Source organism: Ambystoma mexicanum, chromosome 4q, assembly GCF_040938575.1.
Source record: "Ambystoma mexicanum isolate Mex_15411 chromosome 4q, UKY_AmexF1_1, whole genome shotgun sequence".
In the NCBI taxonomy this organism is placed as follows: Eukaryota; Metazoa; Chordata; class Amphibia; order Caudata; family Ambystomatidae; genus Ambystoma; species Ambystoma mexicanum.
The window spans coordinates 1,239,350,779-1,239,367,742 of NC_090928.1; the positions used below are offsets into that span (position 1 = coordinate 1,239,350,779).

Genomic DNA, 16,964 nt, shown 5'->3' on the forward strand with positions numbered 1-16,964 from the left:
AATACAGGGAAAGGACCCTTAGGTAAGTTACACTTTTAGATGAACATGAATCCAAGTCAACCGTATTTTGCCTGCTCTCATGTCTGTATTCAATCAATGTCTTAAAACGGTTGTTAAGTGAAGTACCATCTACGCCAAGGACGTATGCATTTATCTTTGCAGGCAAATGATTGCGCCTTGGCTTTGTACAGTGGGATGCACTGGTACATATTTAACTGCCTATGTTTTTTCATCACCGTTTGATTTGATGCATACTCTACATGGCATGCACACACTGCCCACACGTGGTTTGAACTGCTGTCAGGTTACCAGCTGCTAAAGTGTTGCAGTTAGTGCATAGACATGCTTTCCATGGAAAAACCCTTGCCGGTCTGGGTGTTTGCTATCGGAGATCACTGGTGTCAATTCCTCAAAACGATGGGGGTAGCGCAAGGGCCATGTTGCAGTCTTTTACAATGAGGAGATCATAAGAAGTGGGAAAAACAGAAAAGTTGCCAAACGAATAAATAACTTCAGAATCTGACAAAAGCAGATATACAGAAAACATAGGAGTTGAAAGGGGAGGTGTGGGTTTACAGTTGAAGCCCAGAAGATACTCTGCTACCATCAGTTACTGTGCTTCGATGACGTATGGCCAGGGGTGTTGCTAGGTCTGGAAAAGATCTGAGGCTACGCTAATGTCAGGACTCGGGGCTATTTAGGCTTATGGTTGGTATCAGGTAATATTATACCCACAAATAATGTTGCCATATATATGGTCGCCGGGAAAGCCCATAGGCAACGTTATTTGTGGGGATAATTTATGGGGTAAATGGGAGCAAGGGTTGCAGGGGTGTCCCCGGCCCCTTCAAGTTCCATGGGTTAATTTTGCTGCAAAAAAACTGCACCATTCTTGTATGGCGATATTTTTTTCAGGGATATTAATACATGGAACCTTTTCGGTTGTAGCCCCATGGCTTCTATCCGGAGCTACAACCAAAAGACCTGGGGCTATATCCCCTTCAGCCCCCCACCCCTCAGCAACGCCTCTGCGGCCGGCCATCATGTTCTTGCTTATAACCGCACACTGGGTCTCACCCGCAAGGGTGACCATCTTTTACTGTTATTGGGCCTACTCTCTACAGCTTTCTCCCTCTTGGTCTCTGCCTTGCCTCTTCGTTTTCACAGATTCGTCATGAACTCAAAGCATGGCTTTTTCAGGATTTCCGTTCTTCCTTCCTTAACTAACCTCTGAGTTATCTCTTTTTGTTTTCTATGACACGTTCTTGTTAGTCCAGTGCTGTCCTGTTTCTTTATTACTGTCTATTTCTCCTCTGAGATTTGTGTCCGGAGACTACACTGGGTTTGGCAAATATGTACTCTATAAATGTCAAAAATAGAAATGGGTTCCATCTGAGGAGGCCATTAAGAAACCTTCAAGTGATCGCATGTGCTTCGATAAACTCCAGGTGAAGTTGTCGACAAGATAGTGGCATTGAGTCTGCTGATTGGACAGACTGGGAATAGGAGGTTGGAGTCTTACCTTGTTATTGGCCAAGCTAGCTCTGGTGTCAGAGGTGGGAAATTGGAGAATATTCTAATTCGTGAAGCTGGATTGGAGTAGGATTTAGAAGCCCTCTGATTCTTCCTGCTTGAGGATGTGCTGTGCAACGTTTGCAAATAAATGTCATGGATAGACATTGTTATAGCTAAAAGCTAGATTTCCTGTGGTAGTTATGGCGGTCATAGTGTGGGAACTCTTAGTTCAGAGGGTGAATGTTTTTCTCTCCTTCATTAGTGATCCGCTCTTCCTGATGACCTTTGGTTTCTTAGGATAAGGAGATCTACCTGCTCGATGACCCTCTGGCTGCTGTTGATGCGGATGTTGCTAGCCACCTGCTGGAAAAGTGCATTCTGGGAATTCTTAAGCACAAGACGAGAATACTTTGCACCCACAGAACAGAGTTTTTGGAGAAGGCTGATACTGTGGTGTTGATGGAGAATGGGCAAGTTCTCCAGATAGGTACGTATACTATCTGCCGAAAGTGAAAAAGCATTGTTTTCACAAAAACGAAAATAACCAGAAAATATGTATCCATACACATGAGTGAAATAGAGATGGGAGACAAAGGGCTATACCGAGGAGCGATGCAGTGGAGTACGAGTTCTAGAGAAAAAGACAAATGTGGAAGGGAAATGTGTGAATTGGTGTATGGGGGAAAGGCAAATGCTTATGTGGGCGAGTAGCATGTGAGTACCAAAGAGAGCATGAGATGTAAAAGAAGGAGAGGTCAGAAGGCTGGAGGGATGTTTATGGAGGAAAATGATCGGAGAGGGTGGAACTGAAGATTGATGTTTATTTGATAGGGAAATAGACAACAGAGAGATCCAGAAAAGTTTAGCGGGAGAACATTCTGAATATGAGAGCAATGAAGTGAAATGAAGAAAAGTATAACGAGATGAAAGCCAAAAGAGGTGAAATAGCAGGTCTGAGGTTCAATCCAGTACAACGGTCTAATGCGGTCAAATCCAGAAGAATGCAATGAGGTAAAATGCAGACGTGTCAAAAGGCAAAATCCAGAAGAACCTTCTTATGAAATGTGGAATAACTCATGACGTGAGTCTGATTAGATGAATAATAAATGTGAATAAAGGTGAAATCCAGAAGGAGTATTGCAAGGGGAATCTAGAAAGAGTGTAATGAGGTTAAATCTTTAAGAACAGTTTCACAGGGTGAAATCCAGGAAGATTGCATGGAGGTGTAAAGCAGGAGTATTATAAGGGTACATCCAGGAGTATAATGGGGTAATATTTCAAAGGGTGATGCTTGAAATCTTGACCATGTACTCTGGTGAAATCCTCAAGATTGTAATGACATGAGGTGAAACCCAGAAGGAGGGATATCGGGGGAAGTCCAGGAGTGTCGTAAGGTTATACCTAGAAGCGTGAGGATGGGAATTTGAAGGGAGTGCAGTGAGATGAAATCTATGAAGAGTGTGGCCATAGAAAATCTAGTTCAAAGCTTAGGTATCGGGGCCTTCTGCCAAAGCCTCTTTCCCAATAACAGTCTCTTATTGCAGAGGGCCTGTTGTAACAAACAAGTACCAAAGTTCCTTTCTTATCAGGATTTTCACATTCTTATGTTCTCTCATCCAGTGTTCATCATTGGTCTCCCTCCTTCGGGCTCGGGCCCCCTTTTAACACAATATTCACAATTGGTCTCCCTCGATCGGACTCGGACAATGGATCCCCCTCGTTCGGGCTCGGACCCCTTTAGCACAGTGTTCACAATTGGTCTCCGACGTTCGAGCTTGTATCCCTTTAGCACAATTGGTCTCCCTCATACAGGCTCGGACCATGCAAACTCAATTTCTACGTTTTCCTCTTTGTATCAAAAATCGAAGACTTTTGATTGTGCAATGGGTTTTGCTTAAACCGTTGTAGGACCACTTCGATTAATTTCACCTCTCATTCTTACCATTCTTCTACTTTCCCTTCTGCCACTTCTTGGCTGGATACCTTACAGAGACCTTCGATTGAGCACACTCGCGGTGCGGACCACTCTGTCACTGGTATTGTATCTTTCACCGTTAAAGTTCAAACATCCATCAGCAATGAAGCTTTATTTGCGTCTTTCATCTAACGTGTTACCAATCTTCATTCTTGCGCTCTTTATACAATGTTGCCACTTGCAACCTTGACTTCAACACAGACCGGTCTTGCATCAGTCTTCCCAATTCACCGGCTGTGTTGATCTCTCTGGTGCTGCTTTGATCTTGGAGCCAAGGATGGTACCACAGCGGCTGCTGTTCCTCCCTGACTCGGTCAGCCGTGCAGGTGGGCCCCGGGTATCTCCGACACACAATACCGGATTCTGGTTTCCTGATCTTATGCTTTTGAATCTGAAGGGTTCTGGAAAGTAACAGTTTCTCGCTGTAAAGATCAAGGGCATCTCCCTCTTTGCTCACCCTTCTTGGTTTGCTGTCTTTCTTCCCTCGGTCAGCAGCCATCTGGAGAATACTGTTCCTTTGTATACTTTACCTTGCTCCGCCTTTCATTCGTGTGGGCAAGCTTAATGGAAGTCAGGTGTGAGTGGTAACCAGTAATTGCCTGACCTTGCCTGACCATAGTAGTGGGACATGTCGGGTGCAATGCTCCGGTGTGAGTCTGTTTTGTCCCAGAGCAGGCTGTCCGTGTGAAAGTGTTTGTGAAGGGAGAGGTGGGGGTAGAGTTCCTAAATATCCTACAGGGTAGGATGGGGTAAAGGTGTTACAGGAAGGGGCATACCTGGGGAAAGGTGTTACAGGAAGGAGGATACCGCGTCTCGCCAACAGGTGTCGCACTCCCACTCCCCGAACTCCCCTCACCCAGGTGATTCTCTGGCACTGGTCTACCCCCAGGAACTGGATACAAAAGTGATGTCCGTGTCCTGGCATGGATGACAGATCACGAGGACTAGTGGGTGAGACACCTTATGGTTTCTCACAGAGTGAAGCAGTAGTCGTAGGCTGAAGGAGTTGTGAACTCTCCATGTTGCACCAGAAGCAGAAACTGGAAGAGCGAAATGACGCTGGGACCACTGTTGAGCAGTAGCTAGTCCTGAGAGGGTCTTCTCCTCCATAAGCTGTAATTGCAGAGGTCGCGCAGCAGGAAGCGTTAGAGAAGAAAGCTTGCCCCCTGGAGACCCGGACTGCAGAGGTTGCACAGCGGGAAGCACGAATATAGGAAATGTCCCCCTTAAGAAGGCTGTCTCCGGTGGCAAGCGAGCACCAGAGAGCCTTTGAGGCACTGGAAGCTCCAGTGCAAGTGGCGCGGGCAGCAGCAGATTGCCCGACCGCGAAGAGCAGCTCAGACAGAAGACCTGGGAGCAGCGAGGGAAACTAATGCACACGCCATGCCCAGTGAGTCCACCAAGCTATTGTGACACAGGAGCGCTCTGTGACCACTCTCAGGCTCAGAGCAGGTACTTTAATGGAAGAAAACAAACGTGTAGAGAGTAAAACTCGAACCAAGGCCATTTTGAATACCGAATCGGCAGAAAGCATTATTTTATAACATCAATTGACTGCAACTTTAAGCATGTACGTTTATTTAATAGCCTGAAACAAGATGGGGCAATAAATTCTAAAACCCAATGCAAACTATAATTTCCCTAGCCAAAAGAAAGTGAAAGCAAGCCAATTTAAAACCAACACACATTGCCAAAAACGGAAGGGAGTACACAAAGGTCCCAGAGTTTGTAAAGCTTATTCGCCATGTTTTAAGAAGTGTATAACAAAATCTGGTATAAACCCACATTTCCAAAGCTATGGATGGAGCAAAATAAGACCATATCATTGTCAGTTATTGGTTGATGAAGAAGTCGGGAAATCAAGTGGCAAGAAGGCTGGCCTTCTGGGAAAGTGTTTTCAGAAGGAGAGGAGCATAGCATGCAGAGGTGTTGTAAGTTACAAAAGTATAATAAAGAATAACCATGTGAATCTGGTCTTCCCTGAAGAATTGCTTAAAACCTGGTGTTGCGAAGCAAGAGGTATTGCAAAGTTGTTATAAGCTGATCTCAACCACACATGCACTTGTTGTTTATAATTCACTGACCAGGCAGGGCAGTATACCAGGTCAGAGGTTGTGATGACTTTTCTTTGCTGCTCGGGCAGGGGAGTATACACGAACAGTGAACATTGAAGTATGGCATGGGAGTAAACCAGGTGTCATTGAAGTAGTAGGCCTGGCATGGAAGTAAAAATCAGGTGGAAGTTGATGAAGTGCCATGAAGTGGTGTTAAAGAATCATCCTGACAAACATATATTGTTGAAGAAAGTGTTATATAAACTGCTGCAGAAGTACATAAGTGGTTCTAAACAAATATGCTGTTATAAAACTACGCTGACAAAGACAATCTATGTTGGTGCTGATGAACTAAGGAAGCCTTCTTGGTTCATGCAAAGAAGGTTGTTTGAGCGCTTACTATTACTAGCGTAAGAGAAGAAAAATGTATTGAACAATTTTGATATGTTGGAACCTTTGTTATCAAGTTAGAACTACAAAGAACTGTGTTGGAACGTTTGTTACAAGGCAGGCTTCCCTTACTCTTTTCGATCTGTTGAACAGATAATCCTGCTTGAATCTGGGGGAAGGGGAATTCACCCAGATCATAAGGAGAGACAGTTATCCCATTGTGAATTTAGCTGTTATATTTGTTGCTTTTGAACTGCCATACATTACCTTGTTGAATTATTGTATGTATAAGTGTGAGGGACAGACACCTTTTGTTAGAGTGTTTCTTTTAGTTTGTTTTAGGCAGGGAAATACTCATCAGGGTAGGGATAGTGAGGTGTTTATCCAACCTTTTGAGTTAATAAAATGCCATCTTTTGAAAAACCTTCCCAAAGTTGTCCGCCTCACATTTCTGACCCCTCACAATGCTAAGACCTTGACGCCTTCAATGGTACTGACGCCTTATATGGTACTGACATTAAGTCTAGTTCAGGTCTGCATCCTTTTGAGAAGTAGTGACCATGCTGGTGTTTGATCTCTAGTGGTGCTATTGCATTGGAGCTGGGGGTCATTCCCTTTGATGTAAAGGATTGTAGCAGCTGCTCTCCACTTTGGTAATACTACCAAAGGTGCCCCTGGCATGAATTAAAACTTAGACCTGTCATTTATGGTCCAGGAGTTAAGACATATCTACATTTCTATTTATGAAGAAGCATTTTCACACTGAGCAATTCATTTGTAAAAAAGTGTTTATTCAATAAACATATTCTCATTTCATTTTTTTGTAAATATTTTTCAGTTCATTCCACAAGTAAAAAAGGAGACAAAATAAGCTAATGTATAAGGGAAATGAAACAAAACAAAGTCATAAACATGGCCCAATCAGTATGACCTATTACAGAGTCGACAAAAATGAATTCCTAATTTAGAAACTAACATACATACTTCACAAATGTGATGAATAGTGCTATTAACAAAAAGATATAACAGACACGGAGCAACAAAAGTTTCAAAGAGTGATAATAATAAAGTTCCTAGTAATAATGATGTTTGTTTGTAAGTTGCTAAACATAAAGCCAAATGAACACAAATGAGGTCAATCAAAATAGAATTAGGAAAAGGTTTGTGACTTGTATCACAAATACCTTAAACACATGTTGAGCCCTGTAATTAATACAGGGTTCATACATGCATTGAACAAAGGAGTGACTATGTCTTCTATGTCCTTTGACAGTTATGAAATGTCAGGATAACAGGGGTCCATGTCCAATAGGTCTATTGCCTACATCCCCACTTAATGTCAAAACACATGACCAGCATGTGTATATGTCAAGTTTCTCACTACTCAAGGAGCTTGTGAATGGTCACTGGGATGTTTCGGCAGAGTAATTTTGTGCTAACTGCCTTCTTCAGGGCAGGACTTCTTAGGACATTAATAAACAACAAATGTATCAATATGTGTGCCTCTATTGACAACCTTATGAAATAGCTCCAAGTAGGCGTACCACTGTATCCCCTGCTCTTAATCAGCGGGCAAGTAAATGAGGCATCTAGGGCATCCCTAAGTATAACTCATAGGTCCCTTAGAACCCATGGCATGACAAAAAGGAGAAAAAAGGAAAAAAGAGGAAATGCAGTGTAATATCTATTATACATATTGATCCAAAGGTGAGAAGAACATTACATTGTTCTTTGTCATTCTTATCAATTATAATGATCCTAGAAATAAAGTCTGTGTGTTGAAATGTCTTGGAGCACAACAAAAGATTGAGCAGGACACTTTGGTAGCAAGTTCAGTCTCTCAAATAAAGACTTAATAGTTAACACTGTTGGGGCGTGATTGAGAGTTTGGATTACCTACTCAAGATATTTGGACCTCTAGACTTCGAGGCTCAGAATGAGCACTGGGGTTTTATAGGAAACCGGGAGGTATAGAGCCACCTGAAGGATAAAGCTGCAGCGAATGATGCCTATACAAGCCAGTGCCTCAGATCATTGTATATAGTGGGGTGCATTGGTCACCTGCGGTTATGTGAAGATCTTAGTTTCAAAATATTATATAAATGTTTTGATAGCTAAACTGTGGCTATTTTCTGAACATATGCATGGGTGAATGGAACGTGCCATTGTAACAGCCTTAATACGCCAGTCCATTTGTGATTTTCTTTTCTCTCTTTTTTTTTTGTCAGCTGCTCAAAAGGGAGCGAGTCATTTTACAGAAACCCATTCGTAGGCCAGCTGGAATGTGTACTTAAAATGATGCTATACAGGTTTTAGGTGTCAGAGTTGAAGAAAATAGCAATGTGATGGGCCACAGTAATGGTTCAGGGCGCTTTATCAGTGAGTTAGTGGGAAAGGCAGATTTGAAGCCTGTGGTGTTGATGGGTGCTTGTCGGAAGTACTGTGTTCCTGGATGTCAGTCTGCTTTCTGTGGGGAAACCTGGGAGTATATCATCTGTAGGGAAGAGCCAAAGATCTGATGGACTGCAGTGCTTTGGGTCTGGTTAGCCACTGGTGTGGGAGAGTGTGACGGGGCTAAAGAGGAGAGCTTAGTCGTGCTTGGTTAGTGTTAATGTGATCACGGCTAAGCCTCTGGTAGGCATTTATGTGGTGTTTGCGTGTGTGTAGTCTAAGGTGGTAGGGGAGCTTAGGGGGGAGTCGGTTAGTCAGGGAACGGGTGAGTAGATCTTACAAGGAAAAACAACCTGCAACCCTGCACTCACACCACTTGCCGCTTGCTTACAGGTCCCTTTTAACTAGCTCATTCTGCCCCTGCCAATCTCTCTTTCTCTCTCTCTCTCACTCTGTCACTCTCTCACTCACTCACACATCGATACATTGTAACCCATGTAAGAAAAAGCAAGCATCTGCGAGTTGGCAGACGAGGGGGCAAGGGAAAGTCTGTAAATACCAGTCAATTTTCATAAGATACAGCTGAGGGTTAAGGGAGAGAAGAATGTTTGGTTGAGTGAAAGAGCTACTTGAAATTTGAGGCCGCAGTCGCCCATTTTGTCTTGCTTAACATGTCGGTTGGCAGGCTGAGAGAGGTTCTCTCTGCCATGCTCGGTGCCATCTCTTACATTTTCCTGCCTATCATCTCACCTATCTCCCTTTTGCACTTGCCATTCCTTTTCTCTTCTGCTTATTGTTGCCTCGGGTTTTCCTCCTCGAACAGCAGCTCACAAGCCACACATACTCTCTGTAATCTTTGCAGGGACTCCAGCAGAAATCCTTCCGCTAGTTGAAGCCACTCCAAAACAGAGGGACAAGGCTGGGAGGAAGCAAGAGAAAGGTAGGTTTGCTTCTCCCTTGATGGTTTTTCATAAAATGATGGCCCGCTGGCTGGGTTTGTGCAACAACTCTTGGGATCAACGAAACACAGACTAGATTACAGATCTCCCCTCATTAGTGGGACAGACATGCCATGGAAAACCCCCACTCCATTGCAGGCTTGTGGATGACTTGTGCCCCTTCTGCCAGCCACAAAATGTTGGTGCACGAAACAGCCATTCCACAGAACCGTTGCACTATAATGTACTGTAAAAGCTGACCCTGCACAGTTGTGGTTCTTTAGAGTTGTAATATGTTTCCTCAGCCTCTCAGGAGCCGGGCATAGAGGAAGAGGAGTCATCCATGGAGGTGGAGTGCCCAGAGGGTCTCACACTAGCGGCGGAAGAGGAAAAGAAGGAAGGTGCTGTGGCGTTTCTGGTGTATGCTTCGTACTGGAAGGCGGTGGGCAGCGTTCTGTCAGCCTCTGTACTTCTAGCCCTTCTCTTCATGCAAGGTATGATGAGTGACCAGAGATGCTTTTCATTGTCAAATGAAATACAATAGCCTGTACCATTGAGTGGCAGATCAGAGAGTTTATTGATTTTCACTAATGCAAGGAAACCATTCTTTCAGTTCCTGAGGCCATAGAAAGTGATTATTGTAAACCTTTTACACATGTGGTGAGTCATCCTTTATATGAATGAAACAGAGTCCCAGGGTCTGGGTTGGTCTGGCCGCCGCCTTGTGTTGTCCCCACAGACCCCAGAGGGATTTATTTTATGTATGTATTCATTTATATACAGCGGTAACAATTCACTTTTGATCACAAAAGAACGTACAATAGGTAAGAATTCATATTTGACGGGAAGCAGGGAGCTTCTTACATTGGGGTGAGTTTGAGGCACATTCTCACCAGGTTTTGGAGGGGAGTGAATGGAACAGTCACCAGGGACAATACATAAGTGGACATACATAGATTCAGGAGAATGAACACTGGAATTTTTAAGTGCAGGTAGGCGGTAGGGACAGCTGTGCCCGGGATGTGACCACGATGGGTCAAGTGCTAGAATGCAAGCAGAGGAAGTGAGGGACAGAGGCATATTAGAGGCAAGGGAAAAATGTTAGCCAGCAGGGAGGTGGCAGGTAGGTTAAGATGGTAAGGCGCAGAGGTAGGCTTTTAGTTTCGTTTTGAATAAATCCGTGTGTACTGTTCCTTGGATGTCCAGGGAAAGAGAATTCCATGCAAGTGGAGCAAGAAGAGAGAAGGAGCGGAAGCGAGAGAAAGCACGGGGAGGGCGAGGAGCCACAAGTATAGTTGAGGAGGCAGAACAGCGATTACAAGAAGGCTTGCAAAATTAGATAGAGGAGGATAGATATAGTGGTTGCGTGCCATGGATAGATTTGTGAGCCAGGAGAATACATTTTAATCTGGCCCTGTTTTGCATTGTCAGCCTTCCAGCCTGGTGACGGTACAAGGAAGTAGGGGTGAAGTGTGGGAGTACAAAGAGAGTCCTGGTAGCGAAGTTAACAATCTTGTCCAGAGGACAGAAAGCATAGTTGGGTCGACCAAAGAGAAGGCTAGCACAGTAGTCCAGTTTAGAGAAGACAAGACGGTGAAGACAGAGGGTGGAAGGAGCAGGATTCAGGCCCCAAATACAGATGGGTAGTACCATGTGACCACCAGGAAGAGCCCCATATCCAGAATAATCAAAGTTGACTACAAGTTCCGGTAGCCCCGCTGCAAAGACACCAAAGACCACAGAGGGGAGACATCATAACCGAAGAAACGTACCAGTGGTTCCAAGATGGCACCGAGGACACCAGCAAGGAAGCATTGGCATATAAAGGCTCCCTAGTCATGAGTAAACAATGAGGGAGAGACCAGAATACATCAATAAATAGGATAAGTTAATGCTAGTTACCTAATGCCCAATTGGAACAAGGCACCTTGAAAACTCCCAGACTGAACCATATAGATAGAAGTATTCTTACAAAACAGCCCACAGCCTTATGCGTATAAAAGAGGTTGCAGGCAGGAAGAGGTAGACTTACCTGCTGCTGTTCCTTGCCTGGCAGGGAGACCAATGCTTGACTCAAGGAAGCCCTAGAGAACTGCTTACCATGTGGAGCTGGAGGATCCTGGTCCTACACACCTGAGAGAAGAGGAAGACCCCACCTGGGTAAAGGTGGAATTTTATGTTGGCGATTTTAATACAAAGGGCCTCATTATGAGTGTTCCGGTCTGGAAATAATGTTGGTAATTCCAGCTCCAGCATTTTTTCCAGACCGGCACACTTCAAGCTTGCTGGTGGGGGCCACGGATCTTCTGGCAGGCCTGATCTGCCGGGAGTCAGGCCCCTACTGGCAAACAAATGCCTGAATCACCGGCACTATTACTAACTGTGCTGGTGATTCAGGAAATCATATTTCATGGAGTTCTATGGAACTCCATGGGAATGGGAACGTACTGGCAGTCCACCACCTGTAATATCCTGGTAATACCAGGATATCTGGCGATGGAGACGGTAAGTGCATTTTTCCGGTATCCCGCTGGTAATACTAGCAGGATACCAGCAAACTTATAATCAGGGCCAAAGACTCTGTGATCTACGGACGAGAGCCCCTGTGAAGGTCCCTGTTGGGAGTCTTGATTTTAGTGGGAGTGCACAGTGGCCTGGACAGAAAGGCACTAGAGAAATCTGTAACATGTGACGGCAGGACTGGCTGGAGACGACTCCCGCAGAAAGCTGCTGCTTGGGATAGGGAGACCTGATGGAGAGAACACCAGGAGAAAGCTGCAAATCGGGATAGGGAGAACTGCTGGCGAGGACACTAGGAGAAACCTGCCACTTGGGATAAAGAGACTGGGTGGATAGGATGCCAGGAGAAACCAGCCTCATGGGATAGAGAGAATTGGTGAGAGGGTGCCAGGAGAAATGGGGGGCCAATGAGAGAAGCCTTGTGAGCAGGAAGGAAACACGTGAGAAAGATCTTAATAGACCCCCCAGTGTTGCATACTCTAGAGGAAGGAAGGCTTTGAACCTATACTGTTTTGGATTATTTTGTAGTATAGGGCTCGGCAATATAGGGATAGGTTTTGGATCTTTCTATTTGCCGGAACTTTGAACTTAGTGTTGCGTAGTCTGGACTTCTTAAGATTAGGCATGCTAACATTTTGGTTGGCCACCTCATTAGGACATTTGGATAATTTAACGTTTCCCTGGAGGGGCCAGGACTGATTAAGGTTGGGTTTAGATGTATTTTTGATTTAAGCACCACATTCGAGATTGGAAATGATTCAACCCCCCCGAACTCCCCCATCTGTTAAAGTGGTGATTGAACAACCCTCTGAGGGCTATGCAACCACTAACCTTGAGGTGGGGCGGAGTCCCAAGCCCAAAAGGGAAGCCAACTCTCTCTTAAAATGGTAGTGTGGCAGAGCAGTGGGGATTAGCTCAAGAGCGGGGCAGTAGGATGATACAAACGTAGAATTAGTCCACACTTATCCATAGACAATACACCACACTGGTAAACTGAACAATGTATGCCTTCATTTGATCACACATACATATAACTCTATTTGTTATATAAATACTTTATTTTTTATATTATTTTTTATTATTAGGCAGTATAGTCAACAATACTTTTTGGCATTACGCTATACAATGCAGAACAATCTGATAAAACAAAGAATAAATAAGATACAAGTATCAGACAAAATAACATTGCAAATCAAGATTAATGTGTTCAATGTGCAGTCATCTAAATGATCTATCCTAATTACCCCAAGCATGTGGTGTATATTGGGTACTTCTCCAGCATGAGGTCTTGCACGGATTCACATGACCATGAATATTCCCCATCGTCAGGCTGGGAATTCTCTGCCAAAAGAAAGTAGTTTCGCTCTAGACTGAAAACGACTTGTCTCCTCTATAGCCAATCGGTGTCCTCTGGGTCATACTGCCCCCTCCCAATGACACTCGTCCTCCTAAGCGCCACCCCTGGTGGCCATCTTCATATTTTTACTGCACGTTTCTAGTGTTGGGAGTCCTTGTGCTGTGCCCCTCAAAATTTGTGGATTTCCTTGCTGTTCTTTTGGATATTTTCGATAGTTTTCTTCCATCTCTTCTTCGTCGACCATCACACAGTGACTACTGGCAGCAGGGACCTATTGTTGATGAATATCGTCTTTTCATTTTTGGATCTTCTCTCTGTGACTTAAACAGGCCCGGCATGGGCCTACATCTTACTCCAACCATGTCCGATGTGGCGTAGAAGAGTCTCTTTCAGGGACTGTGAGATCTGCCACAGCTGCTCGTGAAGACAGGAAGGATCGCCACCAGAGGTTAGTAGCATGGAGCAATCAGTAGAAGGCCTCTGATGCGACCTTTGGGCGCAGTCATATCCAGGACTGGCAGGTCCCATGAGCGTCCTCCCTCTGAGAAGAAGAGGTCGAGGTCCTTTGAGGATGCTTTTTCTGGGGGGATCCAAAAGAATGCGAAACACCTCGCTCCATCTGCTCCCCCTTAGGTTGCTGCAGTTTCAGGTTCGGGAAGGGGTCGGTCTGTGTCACCTGCTCCGTCGACAGTTAGCCTACCAGCTGGTGGATTTCCTCCATATGCGAAGACGTCCTTAACCCCTTCTAAGCACCAGTCTTCGAAGGACAGACCTTCTGGAGGCCAGTCAGCTGCTCCTCTGTCTTTGTCACAGTCAGCGACACAAGCCCCGCCGATAACCACTCCATTTACTGAGGCCACCACCTCGTTGACGGCCTCTCCGTCAACGACCAAGACCACTTGGTCAACACCCAAGACCAGTGCACCGTCAGCTCTTCCTTCGTCGACTAAAAGGTTGGCAGCATCCGTCATTTCAACATTCATGGCGACGGCTTCTCCTAAGGACTCTTTACCTCCAAAGCCTCCGTCAGCGGTACCAACCATGACCTTGTCATTGGTGGCGCCCATTCATCACCTCCTTCACGAAGGACTCAGGTAGAGTGAGGGAATTGCTGCCACAGTCGACCAACAAAGGTGTCTCCTCTGCCTCCTGTGGAATCGCTGAGGAAATCTCCTGGCATCTATTCCAATTCTGAGGATGACCTGCTTGGGGATTTCTACTCAGACCATGGAGGGGGCCAGGAGGGATCGCTGTATCATGAGCCATACCAGCCGCTTGCTCCTCCCAAAGTGGTTTCAGCTTGGCGACTGTCCCAGCTGCACTTGCACCCCCACCTGCACAAAGAGAAATGTCACTGTACATCCTGCCCACTCTGCAAACTTTGGTGGTGGAAATTCAGCAGCAGCTACCGCCTGCGCCTGGTCCAGCCCGAAGTCCTCCCAGGCCACCAGCCAGGAGCCCTCCCAGGCCCCCTATGCATCAGCCGATGCTGCCGTAGGGCGCATGTCGCATCTGGATCTGGACTTGGGGCCTTAACCCCAGTGGAGGAGGAGCTCCTGCACACAGACACTGTCACTGACACTGATACCACGACTACTCACACTGATGAATATGAGGATTATGTCCCCACTGACGGGGAACCTCAAAGGCATCCAAACTCTTCAGTCTGGTGCCAGAAGACAAGGTTTCCTTTTTCAACAACATGGGTCCTCAAGGAAGACCGTCGTGTCGGTCCCACTTTTGGACGACGTTTGGGAGGACAGATTGGCCATTATGGAAACTACAAGTACCACGCCATCGAAGCGGGATAGGCTGCAGAACAAATACTGTGTCCGGGATTCCAGGAGGGTGGCACCGATCCTAGACTTACGATGCCTAAACAAGTACCTAAAGTCCCAAAAGTTGAGGATGGTAACGTTACAGCACGTGCTCGACCAGCTGTAGGACAAGGATTTTCTGGCAGCTCTGGACCTGGGGACGCATACTTCCACATCGCCATTCATCACAAACATCGGAGGTTCCTGTGTTTTGTAGTCCAGGGGTGGCACTACCAATTCAAGGCTATACTCTTCGGCCTCAAGCCTGCTCCAAGGGTATTCACAAAATGCTTGGCCCCAGTAGCAGCGCACCTAGGCCGCACTGGCGAACCAGCACTCTGAGATCATACACCTTCTAACTTCACTCCGATTCTCCATCAATTATCCGAATTCCCGCGTGGTGTGATTGCAGAAAGCACTGTTCATTGGCGCCCGGCTCAACACGTTCTCGTGTCCGGTGACCCCCTCGGAGGAGATGATGAGGGTCATCCTGGGGAAGTTTTAGCGGCTGTCGACAGCGTCCTTCGCAACAGTCCGGTCCATCAAATCCCTTTTTGGCATGATGAACTCCCGCATTCCATCTGTTTTCCTTTTTCAGGCACCAGATGCGACCCCTCCAGCAGTTCGTAGACGCCAGGTGGCAGCAGGTCACAGGCACATGGACAGACCAGATTGGCCTCAATAAGGCATTCCGTTAAGCACTTCATTGGTGGTCGGCTCGTCCACATTGACTAGAGCTCCTTTCCTGATACCTCTGTACCAGGCGACAGTCACTACCAAGGCCTCTCTGGAGGGTTGGGGGGGCTCACACAGGACAATTCCATGCCAGAGGCCTCTGGCTTCCAGACAAGAAGGGCTTACACATCAACGTCCTCGAGCTTCGGGTTGTCTTCTGTGCCCTCAAATCGTTTCAGCCTCAGGTACAGGGGAAGGTGGTGCGAAACTTCATGGACAAAACCACCATGTTTTACATCTGGAAACAGGGTGGGACGCACTCCCCCGCTCTCTCCCTGGAGGCCCAGTCCCTGTGGTACTGGGCCATACTGCAAGGCTTGTTCCTCGTCCCCTTTCACCTGGCAGGTGTCAAGCACACCATCACTGACTTTCTCAGCAGGGATCTGCGGTCCTGCCACGAATGTGAGCTTTAATAGATACAGATGTCTCGTCTTTTCAGCAGGTGGAGCTCTCCCCAGATCAACCTCTTCATGACAGCAGCCACTCCAAGTGCCAGAGATTTGCCAGCAGATATCCTCAGCCAAAGAGTCTGGGGGAAGTCTTATTGTTCCTTTGGGACAGACTTTTCCTCTATGCCTTCCCTCAGATTCCTCTCCTGCTACGTGTGATCAACACACTCCGACGTTGCCACTGCAGGAGGACCCTCATTGCATCGGCGTGGCAGCAGCAGATCTGGTTCCTGGACCTTCTCCATCTGTCGGCGGCTACGGCCATCCAACTGCCTCTTCTTCTTGACCTTCTCTCGAGAGAAAGCGGAACAATACTGCACCACAACACAGCGTCACTGAGCCTCATGGGCCTGCAGCCCTAGAGTTTGGGCACTATTCACTGCTGCTAGAGTGCAGGAAAATCCTGGCCAAGGCCAGAGCACCCTCTACATTGTCTTGTTACAGACACAAATAGAAGCGCTTCATGGTGTGTTTTAGGACGCAGGCTGTCACGATCTTGGCCTTGCGCGGAGGTAGCACGTACACCTACCTCCCTGTTGGGTCTTGGGGCCTGGGGTGTTAACAACACAGGCTTCCGTGACCCTCCGGGGAAAGAGGGTTAGGGTCCGCTGGTTGGTTAGGTTGGGGTGGTTAGGAAAACCGGATAACAAGGCAGGAAAGGGAAAAAAGGAGGGATAAGGGAAGGCTGAGTGGTTGAGGTGTGTTGCCCCTCCTGGGGTTTGTTAAGCAATTGAAACTTCACCCAGCACTCCTTCACTAGAGCACATATTTTAATTAGAACCTAGATGCTACTTTCTCTAGATTGCACAAATTAACATTTACG

At 46.3% G+C, this 16,964-nt stretch overlaps 1 protein-coding gene across 1 annotated transcript in view; it reads left to right on the plus strand.

Moving 5' to 3' along the window:
• Nucleotides 1-16,964, plus strand: part of ABCC10 (ATP binding cassette subfamily C member 10) — a 609,641-nt gene that overhangs the window by 219,235 nt on the left and 373,442 nt on the right. The window contains 3 exon segments of the mRNA XM_069608805.1: nt 1,813-2,002; nt 9,188-9,265; nt 9,569-9,757. Of these exon segments, the coding sequence (XP_069464906.1) occupies nt 1,813-2,002; nt 9,188-9,265; nt 9,569-9,757 (457 nt within the window).